Raw genomic sequence first — 23,210 nt, 5'->3', positions numbered from 1 at the left:
GGGGGACTAAGACAAAATTCTTTTTGATTAAGAAAGAAAGTCAGTGAATTTCTCTTTGCTGTGAAGTGAAGTCAGGCACAAGAGTTTTATTCACTAATAGTTCTTAATGTTCCTTGTTGACTTAGCCAAGGCTTGTTGCAGAGGCTTGACCCCAGAGCTGTTTGGGTATATGGTTTGAGGTTCATGAGGAGAGGCACACCAAGATATGCAAAGCCAACTATTTCTTCCAGGTTTTCTTTTTTGGCAGCCGACGGCTTGAGCTCAGTCTATGTTTCCAGGGAGCTTTTATTGATATTTATGTGTTTTAATTTTAATCAAGACCTATAAAAACTGCAAGAGCCCACATTTTCTGTTGTCCTTTCAGACACACATTGAGGGCCTTTCAGCAGCGTGATGTTTTATTTTAAAGTGTGTGTGGAGTTCTTCTCACGACCTTCCCCAAACCTTCATTAAATGTTTGCTCCCTAAGCAAAACATAATGACAGACCTATAATAAATTGTTTCTCACTGACCAAAACCTACACCTTCATTTGCCCTCAGCACCACAGAATCTCTTGAATGTCACATTAATGTGTTAAAAATGCAAATTTCATATAGGTACAGCAGAATAATGTATTTGTTTTTTGTGATTTTTTTTAACCCTTTATTATAGGAAAACCATTCATCAAATAGGTTTAGACTGAGACTTAAAACACTCCCTCTGCAAATCATTGAAAACTAATTTATGTATTTTTTCCCCTTAAATTTCCTTAAATACTGGAGATGAAATTCGCAGGTAATGATGACGAAGGTTCGCACAAATTTTTCAAAGCAAACACACCTTTGAACAACACAGAGGTTGAAAGGTGGCAGTGTCCTGGTTGAATCCAGACTTTTTTTCAATGTTGCAGTACCTCAACTACCTTCTTTTTTAAAAAACGAAAGCACGTTCATACCGACCTCCTTAAGAAGTTTAGACTGAAAGAGACTGTTTTTGAAAAACTGGAGCCCTTCAGCTGAATCCCATATGTTTTTGTTGGCGAGCGATTGCTGTCTGCCTGGCTGCGGCTGATGTTGGGGATATTAAACTGATGGAACACAGGGCTCTTGATCCCGTTTTCGAGGGTTGTGTTTGGGTACCAACTGGCTGAACCTCCACTTGGCACCTGTCATTGTTTCTTTTGACACAAGGCATCACTGGAAGTAGAATAACAAAAAAATGTGCCACTGAAAATTCTTGACATAGCAGACGTGTTTTTCATCATTTTCGGTCTGGCATAAATAGAGTGCTTCAAATTTTGTACAGCTTTAGACCCAATTATGGGACTGAGGACGAGAAAGCCTTTTCTCTAAACAAATTTTATCTCTCTCTAAAGATTATATTTCTGTTAATGAGACATCTGGCAGGATAATCTTTATCATATTGTTCTGGTCTGTAAAAGCTACGATTTTTGATCTGATAATCAGATGCATATTTTAGTCGCTATCAAATTTGGCTCAGACTTAATAGATCTGCAAAATAGACTAAATAGCAATGACAATTGTGTTTGTGTTTGACATTTATTGTGTTTACTTGAAACGGAAACCTAATTAACTAGGCTGTTAACTGGAATTCTAAGGTCTGCTGCTCCATAAAGGACATCATCTTGTCATTTAATTGTAACTTACATCATCTTCTAGCTGCATTAATTATCCAGTTATTAATTACTCATCGTCACTTTGTGAACTTTCAAAAGAAAGTTGCATTTACTCAGGTTTATCACCAGGGCAAATTGTTCTGTAACTGTTAGAAAAGAAAGCACAGTTGACAATTGTGTCAGTCAGCCTGTCAGTCATAGGCTTCTTCCTGTCCTGCCCTCAGTGAGGCTGGTCAGATGTTGGTTGTCAGATCTGAAAACTCAAGACTCCACATGTGGGACATCCAGATGTGTATCGACTGTAAGTTAAGCAACAAAGAACTTCTTCAGGATTGAACATCACAGCACCTTTTCAGATTGCATTTTTTAAACAGATAAATGCAGTGATGTTCAGCTGTTACCCAATGGGCCAAAGTCCCTCAGCGCTGTCAGTCATAAACCTCACCACACGTCAATGCTCCCTGTCAGTACAGTACTTTATTCCTCACCATGTACATTTTCTTTGTGCATTCTGTCAAACTAACTGTCCCCCACTTGGTTATTTTACCCATTTTATAACAATAATATGAAATGTTAATTAAAATCTTAATTATTATTATTATTTTATATTATCAATATGTTTGTTTATATCTATGTTTCTGATGTTTAAATGGGGGGGTTAATTTAATTAATAAATAGTATTTTTTTTGAGGGGCTGGAACGAATTAACTCTTTTTTAAATTATTTTTAATGGGGAAAATGGCAACACACGAGTGCTGTTGTGGATGGATTAAACTCGTATCTCGAAGCCCACCTGTACCTATTTGCTACCAGTATACCGAACCAGCCTACTTTGTACTAAATGAAATATTTTTCAATTAATGGAGAACTGCTAGTAATAGTAAAATGACAAAAAAACAAAACAAAAACAAAATACATGTGAAGCAAGTAAATAATAATGTAAGCTTTTTCTAGAAGAAATCCTTTGGAGAATGCCACATGAAAAAAAGACACAAAAATTAAACCTGTTAACCACAAATGCAATGCTAAATGCTAGAAGCTCTGCTACAAGATGGAGCACAATGGTGACTTGCAATCAATCCCAGAAATGTGGTTCAAGGACCTAATAGCTTACCTAAAGTGTCTCTGTGGTCATTCTGTAGGACAGTGTGATAAAGTCTGTCATTATAACTAACTAAATGAACTTCTTCATTGATTTAATAGTAAAGGAAATCTGGCAGAAAAGAGAATATATGTTACGTACTTGTCTTCATAATGGATTTTACATAACTCATGTCACGGGAAGACACTTTGAGCCAATGAGCATAGGTGACAGGAAGCAGAGGTTAATAATGTAAAACCGCTTGGAAAATCTACATGACATAAAATGTTCTCTAGTGGAGCATGAACTTCTTCACAGCTGAAAAGAATATTTTATATGAAAACCAATAATACAAGATCTGTCATGTTAGATGCAGGTTATTGACAGAAGAATAACAATTCAATTGACAGGTTTGCAATTTCCATGCAGCCTCACAGATTACTGGTTGTCGAGATGCCTATTGTTTATATATTATCTCTGTATATGCGTGGGTTTTCTGTTGGGACTTCAGTTCTTCCCACAGTCGAAAAACAGGATTTGGTTACGTGTTACCTCTAAATTGATACAAGCTGTGGAGGTGGATGTGAATGTTTTTTTGTGGCATATGGTTGTCTCCGCGTGTGAGGCTGTGATAGACTGGGGAAAGGTCCGAGTTGTACCTCACCCTCGACTCCAACTCCCATTGGGCTGAGAAAAGGATCAGTCAGTAGAAGATAAATTATTTAACATGTGGCATATATCAGGTCAATTTGCAAAACAGCCAATCTTATAATGTCTAACACAAGCTGAAGAGTTGATTGATTTTTTTATAAACAGGTAAATTTTTTGCATTTAATCTGTTAATCCAGGGCTGCTCCGGTGGTAGGAAATTACTTTTGCTTTGACCAATTTAAAAGGAGAAAATGTTTAGTTAATACATTGAAGTCGGCATAGTTATTTAATTCCTCAGATAAGCAAAATTGAATGGATTGTGTGAACTTGAAACAGTAGATCCAAAGTTGATTTGGCAGATGAGAACTTTATCATGGTTTTAAACTATTCTGGTGTAAAGACTATCACTGAACGATAAGAAAAACAAGAATAAAAATAAAACTTATCTGTAGTCTGCAGCACAGTTTTTAGATATTCTTTGTGTCATTTCAAGTGTTTTGAATAAATACGTTTATTTCAGTCCGCGTTTGACCTCTCTCTACCACTCAAGCCACGGTGTGGAGATAATTTATTCCTTCTATTGCAAGTGTAGGGTTCAGGTCCCCAATGTGACTTATTTGCACTGCAGAGGCATAACCAACAACAGTCCAATGTTCTGTCCAAGGACTCAAAGCTTCTTTAAATAATTAAAGGTGAAATCTGAAGAATATTGCTGTGCGTCTTTGAGAAATGCGAGCATGACTTTGAGAATGCAAAAAACTGGACTTGTGCAATCTGCAATAGGTACTTAAAAACCTTCATGAACCTCCTGTAAAGAAGACTCACTTTTTCTCGTGGACCCATTCCTGTCTTAGTCTATCAGGTAATCATAATCTTAACAGAGGGATTTAAACTTTTAACTGTGAGTTTTTTTTTTCACAGTGTGGTGTGTTGCTTTGGTTCTGTGCAGGGTAGAAAAGTTTGAGTGTTCTGGTGTTATGTATAATGGAAAAAAATAAACTTTATTCATGTCTATGAAGGACTTTATTCATGGAAAATCATCATTATTCTATTTTTCAAGTTGAGGCGAATCACTACTGCAAGTGCTGTTTTCATTAGGGAATTCATTTTTTGTTGAATTTTTTATTTTTTCATCCTTGCTCAGGGCGTTCTTTTAAAAATGACTTTTAGTTTTAGTAAAATGACGTACAATGGACCACGACTTGTGGACCAGCGCACTTACCTACTACCTTAAAAAACCGAACCCATGAAATATGTGGAGTTGCATGAATCACCGTTTACATGAACAAATTGTTTTACTGGGTTTAATTTAATGATTTTAACAGCAGAGAGGCAAAGTCTATTCTGAACGGCTATTTTGAATATAATTACCTGAACACATTGCAGACAGCAGGTGTTGTTGGTGCGGGTCACGAGGGCAGTGTCGTTCCGAGAGTTGAAAATTAGTGGTTTGCCAGTTCTGGTTGCGTAGCAACTTATGCGCACAGTCTAGCAGTGTTACAGAAGAGGCCAGAGAAAGGTGAGGTCTACAGGTCTGTAGCTCTGCAGCAGTGGAGCTGGACCAAGCAACTGGACAAATAAGAGCAGGGCAAATTCCTTTAGAGTGCTGTGAGAGGCAGCTCCGTCTGAACACAGGTGCACAGTAACACACATGTGGTTACCAACACAGCTAGAACTCCACTAGATGACACATAAGAAACACAACAATAAACCGCTCATTTTAGCAGTGTGTGCAGCAGAAAACAGACTGGTAAAGGTAATGTGTAGAATTGCATAAAAAAATTGTATCCACATTTTAGAAGAACCCAAGGTACAATAATATGTATGGGAAAGTACCAGCAATTGAGGAAGGTACCTATTGATTTATCAGGAAACATGGATCCCATAAACCATTTGCTTTTGTGCAGCTTCAGAGGATGCTCAGGTGTGTGATTTCTGCCTTATCGCATCACTTTTCATTCAATGAGGAGTTGCATTCAGTTTGTTTGTAACATATTGTGTTGGCTGGACAGTGTGAAGCTTTAAATTCTACCTTAACCACAGACATGACTGACTATGTATTGCAGGAATTCTATGTGTGGCAGGTAGATATTATTAAGCTATTCTGTACCAGTGTGACGCTAACGATATAGAGCCCTGTTTACCTGCAGCAGCTGCAGCGTGACTGCTAAGAAAAAACACAGGGGTATTGTCCGTAAAGACCAAAAAAGGCGATGCTTCAATCAGTCACTTAATGTGGAAAAGACTCGTGAATGTCACTGGTCAGATCTTCCAAGATCTTGGCCGACTGTACCCTCTGCCTTCTGTCTTCTCTCTCCTTCTGTCATTGATAAGTCATTTAAAACAGTGGTGAAAGTTATTAAATTGCAGATCCACCTAATTAACTGCCATTACTTCTAGGTACTGCAAAGATGTAATAAGTTGACTTTTTATGAAATTCTTAAGAATCTTTGCTTTTTAAAGTTCAAATGTCTCAGCACATCAGCCCCAGAGCCCCTGGATTCATCTGGAACCATATTTGATTATTCAGCATTCTCGATCAGAAGTCCTGTCCGGAACTCTTATGTCCGGAAATAATGAACATAATTAACAATAGTACATGATTGAAATACAAAAGCTCATCACATCAGAAGCAGTTTAAAGCTTGGCTTTAAAAGTTTATATTCTTTATAATGAGAGAGCAAAAGTTCTGCGTGTTTAATGAGTCATTCAAAACACAATTATTATCATTATTTATTTCTTCTGGTGACAGATGATTCAAAAATTCAATGCATGTACTAGTTCTGGCATTGCTTGGTCGTCTGGATAGTTGGACCTGCACTGTCTCTTAGTGCAGCTGAAACTTTCATCATGCACTCGTGCTCACTATTGTCTCAGCAGAATTTGTACTGAGACCACGACATTTTAGCCTATGTTAAATTTATATCACTTACAGTTTGGATATATACGTATATATATGTTTTACTAATTCATAAATCAATAACCTGGTTTTCATTCACTCTTTCACTCACCCAATGGCTGCTATGATTGTAGAGGATAAATGAATGAATAAATAGTTATGGCTGTTTTGATTTGTTTTATAGGCTGGGATGATTCGCACTGATTCAGACGAATACTTTATTGAGCCCCTGGAACGAGGCACCCAAGAGCAGGAGGAACAGGGCAGGGTCCATGTGGTGTACCGCAGATCATCCGTGCGCAATGTTCCCTCTGACATTTCAGCAGACTACCAGCTGCAAGGTAGGACAAACAAGCACTGCAGTGCACTCATACATCTCTGATGCCACTGTATCACTCACTGTGTAGCTGTTTTGGTCAGGTTTTGTAGATCTGCCTGTATGTTGTAAATAAATTGGATTCTCAAAAGCCAACAATTCAACGAAGATCAGAAAATTGTTGGAAATATCCAAACGTACTTTTGAAAAAGAAATTCGAGGATGCAGAAATAAAGCTATATTTATTACAACTTTAACATTCAAATTCTAATTGGCAACCGATTTATGTTAATGGTAAAAGCTGTAGATTGATTTTGTTATTGTTAACAACTATTGTTGTTGTTAATAGCTTCTATTCTGAGTATCCTTGAGTCTGGGGTTCTGTTCTTTAATGACAGCGTTTGACAACTACCATCCACATGAGAACACTCTTTAAAACTGTAAATATCAAATGCCTATGGCTTTGAGTGAGCCTTTCATTGTCATCTCATTGGGAAGCAGGAACCCTTAGCCGTGAAAGGCCAAGAGTCAAGAGTTGCAATTTAAATTGCATTGTGTACATGAACATGTATCACGAGCAGCGTGCAGCAATTCTCCGCTCTGACAGCTCTTTTGTACACAAACTGTTAATATAGAGAAAGCTTGACTTAATATGAAGCAGCACTGATTGCTTTGGTCACAGGGGGGTTGGCATCTGTGTGTGGGTTTGTGTCATGGTGATACAGTAAAAAAAAAGGACCACTTCCTCCAGTGAAGGGGGTAAAAAGAACAAGACGTTCATATTTTATAAAGAACAATCAATTCCTGAAAGAATTGGCCCCTTTTTTATTTTCATTGAAATCCACTTTCAATGAATGTGGTTGACAGAAATTGAGTGGATCTGTGGTGTACTTGGACAAGATACTCTTGGGCTCACATGCTTTTATTTCCTGTTACAGTGACAATGTCTACAAACAGGAAGTTCTAGGAAAGTGCTTTCGTGCTAAAATGACAGCACACCATGTCCATTACAAAATTCATGATTGTAACAACTAGCTAGATGATGAGCACAGCTGTGTATTAACTTGAATTAATGCTAATTTAAACATATGAAGCACGGTTGCCTGAAATGTTATATATTGAAATCAGTGCACAATTATACGTGTATGCTACATATTTGAGAATGAGAGACAGGCCATGGCTAATTGTAGCTATAAACTAGGTGTAGCTAATAGGTGGTCAGTGTTACAGAGCCACATAATTTACATGGGTACAAACAAACTGCCCCTCATCCCTTCTCCTCACTCTCTCACTCTCTCTTGTACACACACAAACCTCTGCTCTGCCAGATTTATTGTAAATGTCACACATTAACATGATAATGACAAAAATTGACTGCACAGAACAATGATTAACACTGTGTCTCACAAACAAACTCTCAATTCAATGTTTAGTTCATGTCTACGAACAAAACTATAATAATTTACGATAGCATTTTCTCTTACCATGCATGTTGTTTAGTGGGACTTCTGGCATTCCTTGCCCTCAACAGTCCTTTTCAAATCTGGTTTGTAGTCAGTTGTTGCCACTCTAAGCAGTTCCTTTACATGTCTGTCAGAAGACAGGAGATCGAGACGTTGATTTTATGTGGTTCAGGGCAGTAAAAACAGACTCTCAGAAGTATGTTGATCCAAACATTGACAGTATTTCAAGCGTAGTCCGTTTGGCATTTGGTCATTTTTTATTAACATACTTTTCCAGAATTCAATGGTCCCTTCTCTAAATGCAGGTTTCAGTTTGTCCTCTTCACAATGGTCGATCATCTCCAGGTCAGCCGCAGCTTCATCTTTGACTAGCAGGGTTTTCAAACAGTCCATCTTCATTTTGAGCACAAATTTGGTAGGCCCACACAACTCAATGATTTTCCATCTTCATTTGTGTCAACGCCCAAACATGTGAGATTTATGTACCGTAAAAAAAAAAAAAAACCAGCAACACAAAAGGCTCTTAGTCAATCTAGGCCAGGGGTCGGGAACCTTTTCAGCAGAGAGAGCCAAAAAAGTCACATATTTTAAAATGTATTTTTGTGAGAGCCATACAATTTTGTTTTTACTCTGAATACAACTGAATGTAAATAACGTTTCTGAAGTTATAAAAGTTATTTAAAAAAATATTAACGTTGTTATACTATCCAAACATAAAATATTTCTTACCATTAATGCGATTTCTGGTGCTCCATGGTTTTGATGCGATTGGCTCTAGGGCAAAAGAATAATGTTAAAATGTGTAGCAGAGCAATAAATATATGGTTCCACTTGCCATACAACAGAGTTTATTACACACCATATTAGAAAAATCTTAATTTATCGTACGGTCATTAAATGCAACACTGCTGCTGTTTTTTTTTTTTAATTTTTTACTTTATATTTTCAGCGCCAGACCTGTCTCTGTGTTTTGCTCTAAAATGGACTAACTTTATTTTCAGTTTTTATGTCAGAAATAAAAGATGACGTACCAAGCTGATGATTTTACCGCAATTATACTTAAAAAATTATATTTTCGCAAAGATATTACGGCAAATACACGTGAATGTTTTTCTTTTAAAAAGATTATTTTAACACTATGAGTTCTGTAACATTATGCTTGAATATCAGCTAAAATTATGTATTATTTATTGTGTTAAGAAGTAACTTAAAAAATTATATTTTCGCAAAGATATTACGGCAAATACACGTGAATGTTTTTCTTTTAAAAAGATTATTTTAACACTATGAGTTCTGTAACATTATGCTTGAATATCAGCTAAAATTATGTATTATTTATTGTGTTAAGAAGTACCAGCTAAGATTTATCTGAGAGCCAGATGCAGTTATCAAAAGAGCCACATCTGGCTCGTGAGCCATAGGTTCCTGGCCCCTGAACTAGGCTCTAAGTCAATCAATCAGTGTGGCTGTGTGCCCGTCATGTTACACAATGGTTGCATTTCCTTTGTGCTTTTATTGAGATTGATAACACATGTTATATCTAATTTTTAACCGTTAGAAACTACTGCCAGTTTTCTACTGATTTGTTGACACAGTATTAGCAGAGCGTTAAAGGCATTGTTGAGTCCTGCAGCAGCAGCAGCTTGATGTATATCTCCTTCTTCCCTAATTACCACTGTAATCCTCTTCACGTCACCTCCAGCTAAATGGTTTACTGAAATGATGGATTTTTTGGCAGCTTCATTACTCTAGGCTTCTAGTAAAGACAAGACTAGTGAAGTATTTAAGAATATTTATTTAAAAAAAAAACATTTGGCTTGATGGATTCTTGAATAGGGAATATTTTATTGAGATTATATTAACAATAGAAATACGAATACGATATAGAAGTACAATACAATAAAATCAAATTAAATCACAACAAAAGAAGCTCCCTTTTCCCCAGGAAATAACCTCCAGCAAAACCTGACTTGGTGTTTAGTCATGTGCCTCGGCAAAGAGAGAAAAGGGTGAATTGAGGGAGAAGGAATAGGAGGGAGGAAACAGAGAGAGTGAGCAGTACATCACTATGACCCATTCACAGAAAAAACACAGGCTGTTTAGAGTGTAAACAGCACAGTTGTAAGAACAGTTTTATCAGTAGTGTGAAATATTCTATAAGTAATTATAAGTAATTATGCCGATTCAATGAGTTATAAATAAGGGTTTCAGTGATGACAGCAGTTATTTGCAAAATGTGTGATTAATCAGTCTGGGGACTTTTAGACGATAAGTTTCCCTCCGTAAATCCAAAACTCCAGAAATTCAGTAATTTCCATTGGCAGCCATTCTCCCATACCAAAGTCAGAAAGTAAATTTGTACCAGAATACACCAAGGAATTGTACATCTTCATCACTGCAGGTGCTGCCACAGGCACTTTCTGTCTTAAAATTCAGTGAAGGAGATGAAGAGCAGTAGATGGAGAGGAAGAAAATGACAAATTAATACTGTACTCTGGAGTTTCCAATATGTGTGTAATCATCACATAGATTTACATGGGGACCCGGTGGAAATGTCTTCTTTCTGTTGTTTTCTGCAATAAACCATTTCCATAGTTTTGGTGCTGCCCCATCGTGGTTGTACGTCGGGTTTTCCCTGTAGTCCTCCTGAAATTTATTTATTTATTATAAGTATTTATTCTCAGCAGTTTCCCATGGTAATGCATGGGTGTGTTGTTGTATTTTCTTTTGCCACGGGTGACTCCTGAAGAAAAATGCAATTCATTGTTTCCCAGCGGCCAGTGGGTTTTTTGCTGTTATTTTTCTTCAACTGTGACACATGTCACAAGCATCAGAGTCGTAGCAGAGAAAAACCAAATTAACAGCTGTAACATTTATTAACTCTTACCATTGTGCCTCTATTTTTCCTAAACTGAACTGTGTTTTCTGTATTGCAGAAGTACTTCAACTAGAGGTGTAAAGTGGCTACGAACCATGTAATGCCCAGGTGTGTTATTGAATCTGCTGGTGAAACAGCATTTTGTACAAATCTAGTTGTCTGATTTATTCAACTGACCAAGGGCTTATGCTCAGACAGCTGTATAATATCACAACAATTTAAATGTCTCTCAAAAGCATAGTGTCTGCTTAAATTATTGAAATGTATTTATATTCTGCTGCAAAATAGGTTTTATTTGAAGATTTTCTAAAGTGTTTGTTCTTATTGACTCTTTATCTTCCTTCTCCATAGCTTTTAATTGCCATATATCTATATACTTACTCATTAAAATGAGTGATTTGTGTTTAAGGAATGTTCCACTTATCAAAATGAATTTCAAGCTATTTCATGTCGGACATGATTTTAAGCATACATGTTCAAAAGAGTACAACTTTCCTCAGTTCCCCGCAGCTCTGATCCTGTCTTCCCCTAGTGGCACAGCATGGCGTTAATGCTTTATCTAATTATATTTCCCCGAAACTGCTTCTCCTTGCAGCTCCTAACTTGTCAAATCTGTAATCACTGTCAGACTCTCTGTATGTCAACTGTAAAGCTTGAGGGCTATGTCAGTGCTGAGTCATTGCCACTTTCCAGACAGCTGTCTACTCCAGGTTTGGTGCACATGTAAATGGATACTTACAAGTGATGTGTATGACACTGTCCCAAAGAATAATGTGAAGACACTTAGGAAGTAGCTAAGAACAAAATTTAGAAAGGATTTTTTTTTTTTTTTGTCAATGACGCACAAAACAAAAGCAATTATTTTTGACTAGGAAAAAAACGTAAACCTTTGGCTCTGAACTTCCTAAGTACAACCAAATTACCAATGCTACCAAATGTATTTTATTTCTCTTTTTGCCCCCTGCAAAATAATATGTACCTGTGTTTTCTTTTGTTAAGCAATTATTTCCTTTGGCAAACATTTCTGTGATGGTGTCGGTCTTTTCTTTAAAGTGCAAGTCATTATCGGGTGCAGGGGGAGGTTAAGGCAAATTAATTTCCATTTAACCTTCTTTTGTGCCTAAGTGGAGAAATTAAATTAATTTGTGTTATTATATAATTTATTCAATGTTTGCAGTGTACTGATTTGATGGTTTAAATAAAATTGTCAATGACAAATAGGTACAAATGACAAAAAGCTAATGCGTTACGGTCAGTGTAACGGATGTGAAGGCAGCTCACGAGCTGTCATTGAGGGAATTGCTGTTAAGACCAGCACATTCCCACCACCAGACTCACATTAAACTGATAATAAAACTGAACTCCTACAAAATAATTGAACTATATAGCGTGCCATCTAGAGAATAATGGAATCCCAAAAAATTTTCAGAGACTTGTCTAAACTTTGATTTACTTTGTTTTCGAGGGTAATTGAGGTTACCCTACCAGCTCCTCTCTTCTGTGGGCAATATATTTTTAGTGCAAGATGCCAAAAAATAAACAAAAAACAAGGCAATAGAAAACCTAAAGGCTACTGCTGATAATCATCAAGGAAGAAGCAAGATTAATAGAAGAGATATTGAGTGTTGAACAACTTTTATCCGGGACCTAGAATAATATCAGATTAAAGCTTGGCTCCAGGATATCTTCTTGGCTAGGGTTGTGTTGGTTCGATGATAATGTTTATTTAAACATTTTAATTTTAGTAGTTGTTTTTCTAAAATATCATTGAGGTTTTTGGAACTTAGCATGCGAGTTTGGTTGCCACAATAGTGAAAAAAAAATTATATATTTTCATTTTTGCCAAAAGAAGAAAGGACAAACAAATCTAAAGATGTGACAATTTTCATAAAAAAACAAACAAAAAACAAAATCAAGGATCACCTTAACAGTTGTTATGAGATCGGATTTTTTCACTTGATCTTGAAGTTGCAGCTATTTTACATGATTTGAAAAGAATCCTGGCAACTTATTGACCGTAATGTTAACAATGCATTAGCATAAAGAAAGGTATATCACCTATTCTTTGTGTTTGATTTCACACCTCACACTCCTCTTACCAGCAGTAGCTTCAGGCTTAGAGATTGTGCTGGAGAAACCACAGTCCTAAAATAGTTTAAAAAACAATCTGAACACTCCACTCCTACTGAGAATCTTAATCACATAGCTCAGTATCACATTGTGAACAATTTTTGTGTTGATAACTCTGGTGCAAAAACAAAAGAAGTGTGCTGGGAATGACAATAGGGATGATTAGATGTGAATCATCCAATAACAAGGTGTGGTATTTAGCCTAAAAGAGTCTGCATACATACATCTGTCCAGTTGCCCTGGATGTCACAACCTGGATGACTGAGGACCTACACAGACAAATGGAATAGTGTTTTCTGAAATTGGCGACATGGGAAGCATCTTGTCTAGGGACGCATCTTGTGTTTGGGTGCCCATACAGAAAAAGGCTATCATTACACCAACTGTCTTTTGATCTGTGACCCATTTTCACATGAGGTCATATGGTAGGTTGATGCAATTCATTGAGCAGAATTAATTAATAATTTTTTAAATACTTTTTTGAGCGTTGGAATTGTACTAGTTAGAGATAGATCTCATAAGTAACATTAGATTCTGTTGGTCCGATGGAGGATTTTAATTTCTGACCAAGAGAGATATTACAACATATTAAGTATTTACGTAGTTATGTAATGTGTATTTGTTGTTCATAGTACTTGTACTTTAAGGGCAGTTATTGATACTGTAGTAGGATTTTATGCAAAACTACATGACCCTTGCATTGCAGTAGTCAGTAATTAACTAGCTCCGAGGTTTGAGGAGGTTATTCGTTTTTTAAATATTGTAATCGGGATCCCTGGAAGTGTAGCACCTGAGGCACTGCTGAAATAATTAACTTTTTTTATTGATTAATATGCATATGTCATCGAATGAAGTGTAGAGACTGTGCAAAATATATCGCTGGTTAGGTAAATGCATAAAAAGAGAAAATGTTCAATGTGTGAATGTCCAAGGAGCCATCTCTGCAGTTAACTTTCAGCACCTACGACAGCCTGTTGTTAAAGGTCCACCAGTGTTGTTCCAAAAATAATCCCAATGGTTTTTTTCTCACAAGATGTGGCGTTGGTGAAAAGTGTTGATAAAGGTTGCTTGTTGCTTGGCGAATATTTTTTTTGGTTTCCCTGTCTGGGAGAGAGTGAAAAAAAACCCCGACTTCAGTTCTTTTGCAATAGATGACACACAGTGGTACAGGCAAATCATGTGTCACAAGATAAATGGTGACTTCTGGGTAGACAGCTGTAACATTGTCAATGAAGAAATCTTGCAGTATTTCAGCATCACGGTACAACTAGATTTTTGGTCTAAAGGTTTAGTACAAAGCAAGTATTTAAAAAAAAGATAGAGGTAAAGTTTTGAGTTTGATTAACCAAAGACTCAATGTGTGAAATATGACCTATGATACACTATAAAACATTTAAATAAAATATACAATATTATGTGCAGTTTTTGCACATGCTAAACAATTACCTCTATCACTCAGAAGTGGTTTCTTTTCAATAAATTACCAGCCATGTTAATTAATCTTTATTTTATGCATATTATTAATAGCCTACAATTAGAAACCCACTGAAATTACATTACAGAAATCTTGGAAATAGGTTGACATGTTTACATAACAATTCATTAGCAGTTACAAATTAGGCTGCAAAGGCACTAATTAGTCCAAGGCTAAAAATATGATAGAGATGACAGGTGAAAATGTTTTTAGTTTGAATAAAAACATTCTGCCGACTGGTATTTTTAAGTCACGGTCTGTGAGTGCAGGAGTGCTGGTAGTGATAAGAAAAGCAATTTACTTTCATTAATTCAGAGATATAAGTTATCATGTTCGTTTGAGTGTTATAAATGAAGATGGCCCAGCAGCTAATGGTTTGTAAACAGCAGTGTGTGTGTGCATGTGTAAGAGTCCGATTCTGTGCAAATGTACTTATGTTACCTCTTTCTCCTCATTTGTGTTTTAGAATGGCTGATCCTCAAGAGTTGCATGGTTTGGTCCTAATGATGTAGAACCCTGTTCCTAAGGATGTGGTTTAAATAGAACTGAAGTTAATGATGAGGGTTCCAGTTAGACTGTGTGTGAGCTCTGTGTGTGTGTGACTAAAAACAATTGTTTTTTTAAAAAAACAAAAAACAATCATTTAGATACAACAGCAGGTTACACTACTCCCTCTCAAATGTTATTCAAACAATCATCATACATCGTGATCATGCTTCATCTGATTGCTCAACCCATCCCTGTTCAATGATGATCCATCTCGTGGGAGGATATTTTCCACATGACCTCATGTCTTTCATAAGTATGAGCTGAAAATGTCTGATGACTTCTTTCCATTCAAAACCTGGTGAAAATTATCTGCTCACGTTCAGGCCAAGAATCTAGAGACAGGATGGAAAAGACCTTGGCAGCTCCAAACAATTTTTGATTCAAAAAGGCTCATTTGTGTGCACTCTGTTGAAGAAGGGGCTCATGCATATATGTCACTGTATTTCACTCAGTTTGCTTGCCAGAGAGAGACAGATATTTTGAATTCTTGTAACTTGCTGAGCGAGAGCATTCTCCCCACTGATAAAGAAGAAGCAGGATTGCATCTGTTTATGTTGGTAGCATTCCTGAGCTCTAATAGCAATGCTCAAAAATGGTTGGAGTGAGTGCAGTTCAAAGAAACAGAGCATTACTTGTCCTGTGCTTAATTATCATTGCAAGGCATTGTTTTATACCTCTGTGCGTCACAGTTTGCTCAGACATGCTAAGGCCACGAGCTTTAACCCTAATAATTGATTTAACCACATGCATCACTGTGCTACTTTGGAAAAAAAAACAAACAAAATGTGGACACAAAAGAGGAGAGACATTAGATATCGATGCTGGTACCAAAAAGGCATCAACAGTAGGCATTCTATTGTGTGTCTTCATTTTCTAGTAGCAAAGTTGTGTTCTGTAAACTTCTGACGCATTGTCATGTATAATGTTGCATTAATAAAAAATAAAATAATCTACATCACATCCAAATCAGTTTCAAGTATATCTTTAACTGACACAGTTTCAATAAATAATGAGTAGCATACAAACTCTAGCTAACAGTGATAACAGTTAGCTAGAGTTGTAAGTGTAAGGTAGAACTGGAATGATGCTTGAGTCTCTGAATCACTTGTTTAGTCGGTTCCATAGTGTAGCGGTTAGTACGCCTGCCTCGGAAGCAGAGAGCAGAGACTCCTGGGTTCAATTCGCAGAGGAACCACATGGTTGGTACTTGCTAGGGGCAGCCTGTTAACAGCATATCTGCTGCTAACACAACAATTTCCCAAATATGGGGTCAATATGGTAGAAATGTGTGTAGTTAATTGGTTGTTTAGCTGCAGAATTACATCATATCCCAAACGGCAAAGATGGCATCTGAGACCACTGATTTTAACCGGGGTAAAGTGAGGTAAAACGAACTATAGACACGGTATTAGGCTGGCACTTTTTGCTTTGATCTTTATGAAATGCTGCCTTGAAGGTAGCGGCAGATCAGAAAGATGTCCTTGTGGGAATATTGTAGGTGAGAAAAGATATGATGTGATGTAGCATGCTAAGTAAAAGGCCTCAAGGAAAGAAAAACGGAAGACATTACTTCTCAAGTTGGAAAAACAACATTTTTGTGTGGCTTTATGCAGCAAAGAGTGTTAAATTGATTAACCAGCATAGCAGAGTTTCACATATATGCACACTTGAAGACACAAATCAGAATTATGATCCCAAGTCAATGATCAGAGGTTGGGGACACGTTATGAGAACATCTGGGTCTAATTTTATAGACCCTTAGCCTGCTCCGGGATGTTCACAGTCGTAAGCTGTACATTCTGGCAATTCTGATGTTTGTGCTGGTGTGTGTCAGTGCACTTTTGGGTGAAGGCAGCCCAAAATAGAGTTAATCTATTCATATCCTTTTGAGCTAGACCCAGGTCTGACAGGGATGGCATGCAGTGTTAGCTGCATCTGACACCCATCTTAGCGGTAGGTTATAATCCAGTCAAAGGTAAAAAGTCCAGTAGCTTTGCTGCTGCTTCTTAGAATAACTTGCCAATGTGCTTCAAACCAACAACATAATATAACCAAATATCATCCTATTATACAGAACAATGATAATTTAAACCTAGATAGAATGCAAACTCTGCAGTTATCACTTTCACTTTCGATCTAAAAAGCTGCCAATGATGTGGATTATCTCCAGTTTTTGAACACACCTCATAACACCCAATATACTGTAGTTTTATATGGTATCGGACTGATATCAGTATCGGCAGAGTTTGATATGAATATCGGCAGATCCACTCCAAGTTGCAGTATCGGTATAGGTATTGAACATGAATACGTTATTTTGGGCATCCTTATTGGCTACTGGGCTGTTGTAATGAGCCGCTTAGCAGTTCATGAAAAGGCTGCAGCTGAGCACACAGAGACACACAAAAGGGAACATTATGAGTTGATTGTTCAAAATAACTGATTAAGGTTTAAGGATTGAAAGATTTAAGGGTTTCATTTGTAACCTTCATTGGTCATACAGTGAAATGTCGTCTTGAGTGGTCTCTATAGACTGTTTATATAATACCAAAATATAAAAAAGAAAACATATTTACAACAATATAATAATAATAATAATATCAAGAGAATTACACCGCTTGTTGTCTGCAGAAGTAAACATGTTTACCTAAAATCTACCAGCAACGATAATTCAATTAAATTTTATTTATAGAGCACATTTCATACACAAGGCAAACTCAATGTGCTTTACAGTGGTTTAAACCATTAAAATATCAAGAGAGCAGGAAACAAAGAAAAAGAAAGAAGCGGTAAATATAATACATTTCTTCAAAAACAAAAGTGCTGTAGAAGTGATAATTGGACCCGGTCAAATTTAAAAAACAAAACCAAACTACAGTGAGTAGTGTGTGAAACAGTGTGTTTCTGAGCAAAGTCTTTAAATTGTAGATCTCTGGTCGGTGTTTTGTTTTTCAAGATGTGTTGTTTGTAAGATTTAACGACTAAGAACAACTTGTATGTAGAAAAAATAACATTCACATCCCAGTATTTCGGTTTATTTTATTTTTTTTATCAGTTGTTTTGGGTTGACTCGGACAGAAAACTTGTCTGTGTTTGTCACTCTACCTTTCAGCGATGACATTGGCTTCGTTGTTTCTCAAGAGAAAAAAAAAGGGGGAGGGAGGGGAATGGATGCAGGTCACCAAAATATATTGAACTCCTGAAAGGAAATACAGTGAACATTTCTTCCAAAAGGCAGTTTGCACCCTACCATGAATGGAGCTTAAGTTTTCCTGCATGTTGTAATAGACTGACCCCAACAAGGCCTACAGTGTCTCCCTCTGCCTCTCTCCCTTCCTCTCTCCACATCTTTCACACTTAAACTCTGCAGGTTCAGCACAACACAACATAACAAATACATGATTTTGTAAAATAATTAGTAGTTTGCATGTGGAACATTTGAATCCTCATTTGGAGTGTGATTATGTGGTTATTTTAGGCAAGTAAATGATGTTCAGTGGACACACGGAAGCAGTAAATGAAACACAAACAATTGTTTATGTAACAACACTTCTGACTCTTACCTTGAGCAAATTTAAATGACTGAAACTTGACTTGTTTTTAAAGGTGCAATGTGTGGGTTCGGTTGAATTGATCACATTCTATTAACAAATTAACATAAAATAATGACGAGTAAGAATACTGTAGAGTGATGCATCAGGACTGCCTTTGTTTTTCATGTTGAAAACTAAACTTGTCACAGATCAGCACTGCCAGTGGATAAAACAACCCCCAGTTCTTACTTATCTCTCATTAGATCTCATATAAAATGAAAATATCTGATACTCCAGTCACTAATCACACTCTGTTAGCATACTGATAGCTAGTCATTTTGTTGAATACGGAATCTATAGACAGATTCATGGTCATTAGTTTTAGTGTTGGCACATCTGCTGGAGAGTCATATTGACCTACGTCTGACTGATGTTAGCCCAAATTAGCATGCAGGTCAAATTATAGCAAGGAACATATTATATATTATGAATCAGGGTTTAACATAGCTACATAGACAATCATTAGTACAGTATATAAGATTATGATATGATATGATTATGCATATTATCAATATGTGGGCCTCATAGGAAATACCTTCTCTATTACTGTGTTTGTATCTGCTCTTTTTATATTTTACATCCCCAACCATACAAAATGTATGTAGATAAGACCCAAAGTGCCTCCCCGGTTTCACAGCCAACCCATTATGCTATAATATATACTAGAATTACGGTACATTTATTGCAATACAACAAATGCCAGTGGGAAATAACAGTGATAATAACATTGAAATGTGAAGTGACATGACAGAATGTTCACCCTGCACTGTTTTCGTCTCAACACCAAATCATTTCTTTTTGTATACTTTGCAGCATATTTTTTAATAATGCATTCAATTTGTTTTGTTTTTTTCTTTTTTTCCAATTTTGTGTCTACTGATATCAGTGAGCTACCTATTAAATTCTCCTATGAAAACTGGTATCAAAGGTTAAAGGTCTTCTACTCAATACACATCATCTGACTAAGTAAGGAAATTAAATGATGTGTGTTGGATATTATACAAACATAGTTGCAACATCGTCTGTGTTACGTTCTCAGTTAAATTTAAGAAATGTATGATTTCATTTTTATGTAGTTCATTAAACACTTGGTAGGTAGTTTTTTGGGAAAGAAGTCAAAGATTTATTTTTTTCAAATAATACTTTTTATATTTTGTATTTTAAGTACTCCAAATATATATTATACTGTATTTCAACAAAAGAGCTTTCAGTCATTAAATCCTTGATTTAAGGCTCAAGGCTCTTCAATCATAAGCAATACCCTACAATTAAGCTTTTTAATAGTTTTAGTTGGGTCGTAAAGAAAACACAAAGTAGTAGAAATCGTCTGTTAACCACAGAATCAAACATCTTATCCAGCATTTTCTTTTCATTTACTTAAGCTACATAATTGGTAATTAGTGCTTTTTTTACGCCTGCTGTCACCGCTCATGTTCGGTTGTTCTGAGGCTAGGGAAATTAAAGGTCTGGTGCTAAGACGGTCGTAAAAGTCGATGTAATTGTGGTGCAATTTTTCATTGCCCTTGGTAATAAAGAATTCTCTTACTCAGTAAATTAATTGCTAACACATCACCAGCAGCTCAAGAACAGCTTGGTTTAGACACCACTGTGTTGTGGATTTTGTTCTTCTATGGTAAAAAGAAAAACTTTTTTTTTTACCTCCATGTTCCTTGTTGTGTTGGAAGTTATGGTCTTAGAGTGCAGACACTGACTACATGCTATTATTTAACAAACCATATATATCCAACGATTAGCTGCAAACAAAAAGTCATGGTGGAGCAACAGGAAGCATGTTATTCAACGGCATCAGAAATGGAGATGTTAACTCTGAATCAGGTTTGTAGGAATAGTAGCTTTAGTACCATTTCTTTCATGTGGTGTGGATCAGACCAGCATCAGACGTTTTGGTGTTAAAGAAGAAAACTTTTAATCAACAGTGTGTTGATTACCTTGCAAACAGATGCACGGGAAAGAAAAGTCCATCAGTTTTACTGAACAAAAGCGTGGTAGTGTTGCATATTGGTTTGGTATTTTTTCTTTTGATATTTCATCCTTTAATAATAGACATAGGATCCTTGAATAACATTTTCATCAGTTCCATACTTAGCCATAGCCACTGATTTAAGAACCTTTTCTCATTAGTTTTGATGCAGTGTGCCACTGCACGTCTCCCTGAGGTTTCATAATCACCTTAATTAGCTTTTTATGACACTTATTGGTTCATTAATCTTTTTAAATAAAGAATTTTTATCCCCCAAAGCATTGTGATTTTAGCACTATTTCAGACTTAAACTTATTGAAAATAACTGAAAAGCGTTGTCGATAATTACAATTATTATTATATATAAGGGAGGTTGGTACATTCCAGTGGACTCACCACCTGCAGGAAGGTTCAGGGGGGTTGGTACGGTGCAGTTAGATTTAGTGGCGACTGCTGCCCGCGTGCCCCTCCTTGAACCGCGACCTTAACGTGGTGGAGGGGTTTGAGTAGCCGAATGAACGTAGGAGCTATATTGCCGGGGGCTTAACGTTCAAACCCCCCCTTGATGAAGAGACCCCGACGGCCCAATCCCTGGACAACCACTCTGGCTATAGGGACATGGAATGTCACCTCGCTGGGGGGTAAAGAGCCTGAGCTCGTGCGGGAGGCTGAGCGATACCGACTAGATATAGTCGGGCTCACATCCACGCACAGTCTGGACTCTGGGACCCAACTCCTTGAGAGAGTAGTGAGAGACGGCGTGCTGGTGTAGGCTTACTTATAGCTCCCCAGCTTGCCAGTCGTGTGTTGGAGTTCTCCCCACTGAGCGAGAGGGTCGCTTCCCTGCGCCTTCGGGTCAGGGATAGGTGTCTCACTGTTGTTTCGGCCTACGGGCGGAATAGCAGTGTAGAATACCCGGCCTTCTTGCAGACACTGGGAGGGGTACTGGACAGTGCTCCTCCCGGGGATTCCATCGTCCTGTTGGGGGACTTCAACGCCCACGTGGACAGCGACAGTGACACCTGGAGGGGCGTGATTGGGAAGAACGGCCTACCCGATCTAAATCCGAGTGGTGTTTTGTTATTGGACTTCTGTGCTAGTCACAGTTTGTCCATAACAAACACCATGTTCAAGCATAAGGGTGTCTATCAGTGCACTTGGAACCAGGACACCCTAGGCTGGAGGTCAATGATCTACTTTGCAGTTGTGTCTTCTGACATCTGTCCGTATGTATTGGACACTAGGGTAAAGAGAGGGGCTGAGCTGTCACCTGATTACCACCTGGTGGTGAGTTGGCTCCGCTTACGGTGGGCAAAGCTGGATAGACCTGGCAGACCCAAACGTATCGTGAGGGTCTGTTGGGAACATCTGGCGGAATCCCCAGTGAGGGGGGCCTTCAACTCCCACCTCCGGGATAGCTTTGAACAGGTCCCGAGGGAGGCTGGAGACATCGAGTCTGAGTGGACTATGTTCTCCACTTCCATTGTTGGCGCGGCTGTCCGAAGCTGCGGCCGTAAGGTCTTCGGTGCCTGTCGTGGCGGCAATCCCCGCACCTGGTGGTGGACACCGGAGGTAAGGGAAGTTGTCAAGCTTAAGAAGGAGTCCTACCGAGCCTGGTTGGGTACAGACAGGCCAAGTGGACTGCGGCTCGGGGGGGCGCGGAAGCAAATACTTGGGTCTGGGAAAAGTTCGGGGAGACCATGGAGGAGGACTACCGGTTGGTCTCGAAAAGATTCTGGCAAACCATCCGGCGCCTCAGGAAGGGGAAGCAGTTTCTCACCACTGCTGTTTACACAGGGTGCTTGAGGGTTCATGGGAGTTTGCCCAACAGGTCCACATGTGTTTTGTGGACTTGGAAAAGGCTTTCGACTGTCCGGTCCCTGTACGATCGGAGTAGGAGCTTGGTTCGCTTGCCGGCAGTAAGTCGGACCTGATCCCGGTGCATGTTGGACTACGGCAGGGCTGCCCTTTGTCACCGGTTCTGTTCATTATCTTTATGGACAGAATTTCTAGGCGCAGCCAGGTGTCGGGTGGGGTCCAGTACGGTAGCCACCGGATTTGCGGATGATGTGTCTTGCTGGCTTCTTCGGACCAGGACCTGCATCATGCACTGGGGTGGGTTGCAATCGAGTGTAAAGCCGCTGTGATGAGAATTAGCACCTCTAAGTCCGAGGTCATAGTTCTCGACTGGAAAAAGGTGGTTTGCACCCTCTGGGTTGGGGAGGAAGTCCTGCCTCAGGTGGAGGAGTTTAAATATCTGGGGGTCTTGTTCACGAATGAGGGTAGGATGGAGCGTGTAGTGGCCGCAGTAATGCAGTCACTGTATCGGTCTGTTGTGGTGAAGAAGGAGCTGAGCCAAAAGGCGAAGCTCTCGATTTACCGGTCGATCTACGTTCCTGACCGAAAGAACAAGATCCCGGATACAAGTGGCTGAAATGAGCTTTCTCCACAGAGTGGCAGAGCGCTCCCTTAGAGATAGGGTGAGGAGCTCTGTCACGCAGGAGGAGCTCGAAGTAGAGCCGCTGCTCCTCCACATCGAGAGGAGTCAGCTGAGGTGGCTTGGGCATTTACATCGCATG

The 23,210-nt window shown here is 38.2% G+C and overlaps 1 protein-coding gene across 1 annotated transcript in view; it reads left to right on the top strand.

Annotated features, from left to right (window-relative positions):
• adamts3 (ADAM metallopeptidase with thrombospondin type 1 motif, 3) overlaps nucleotides 1-23,210 on the top strand; it is a 90,523-nt gene that overhangs the window by 12,935 nt on the left and 54,378 nt on the right. The window contains exon 4 of the mRNA XM_008336198.3: nucleotides 6,432-6,588. Within this exon, the coding sequence (XP_008334420.1) occupies nucleotides 6,432-6,588 (157 nt within the window). The remainder of the gene's footprint in view (nucleotides 1-6,431; nucleotides 6,589-23,210) is intronic.

Source organism: Cynoglossus semilaevis, chromosome Z (assembly GCF_000523025.1).
Source record: "Cynoglossus semilaevis isolate Cse_v1.0 chromosome Z, Cse_v1.0, whole genome shotgun sequence".
NCBI classification, from domain to species: domain Eukaryota; kingdom Metazoa; phylum Chordata; class Actinopteri; order Pleuronectiformes; family Cynoglossidae; genus Cynoglossus; species Cynoglossus semilaevis.
The sequence above is the reverse complement of the archived record's forward strand: the minus strand, read 5'-3'. Positions and strand labels throughout refer to the sequence as shown.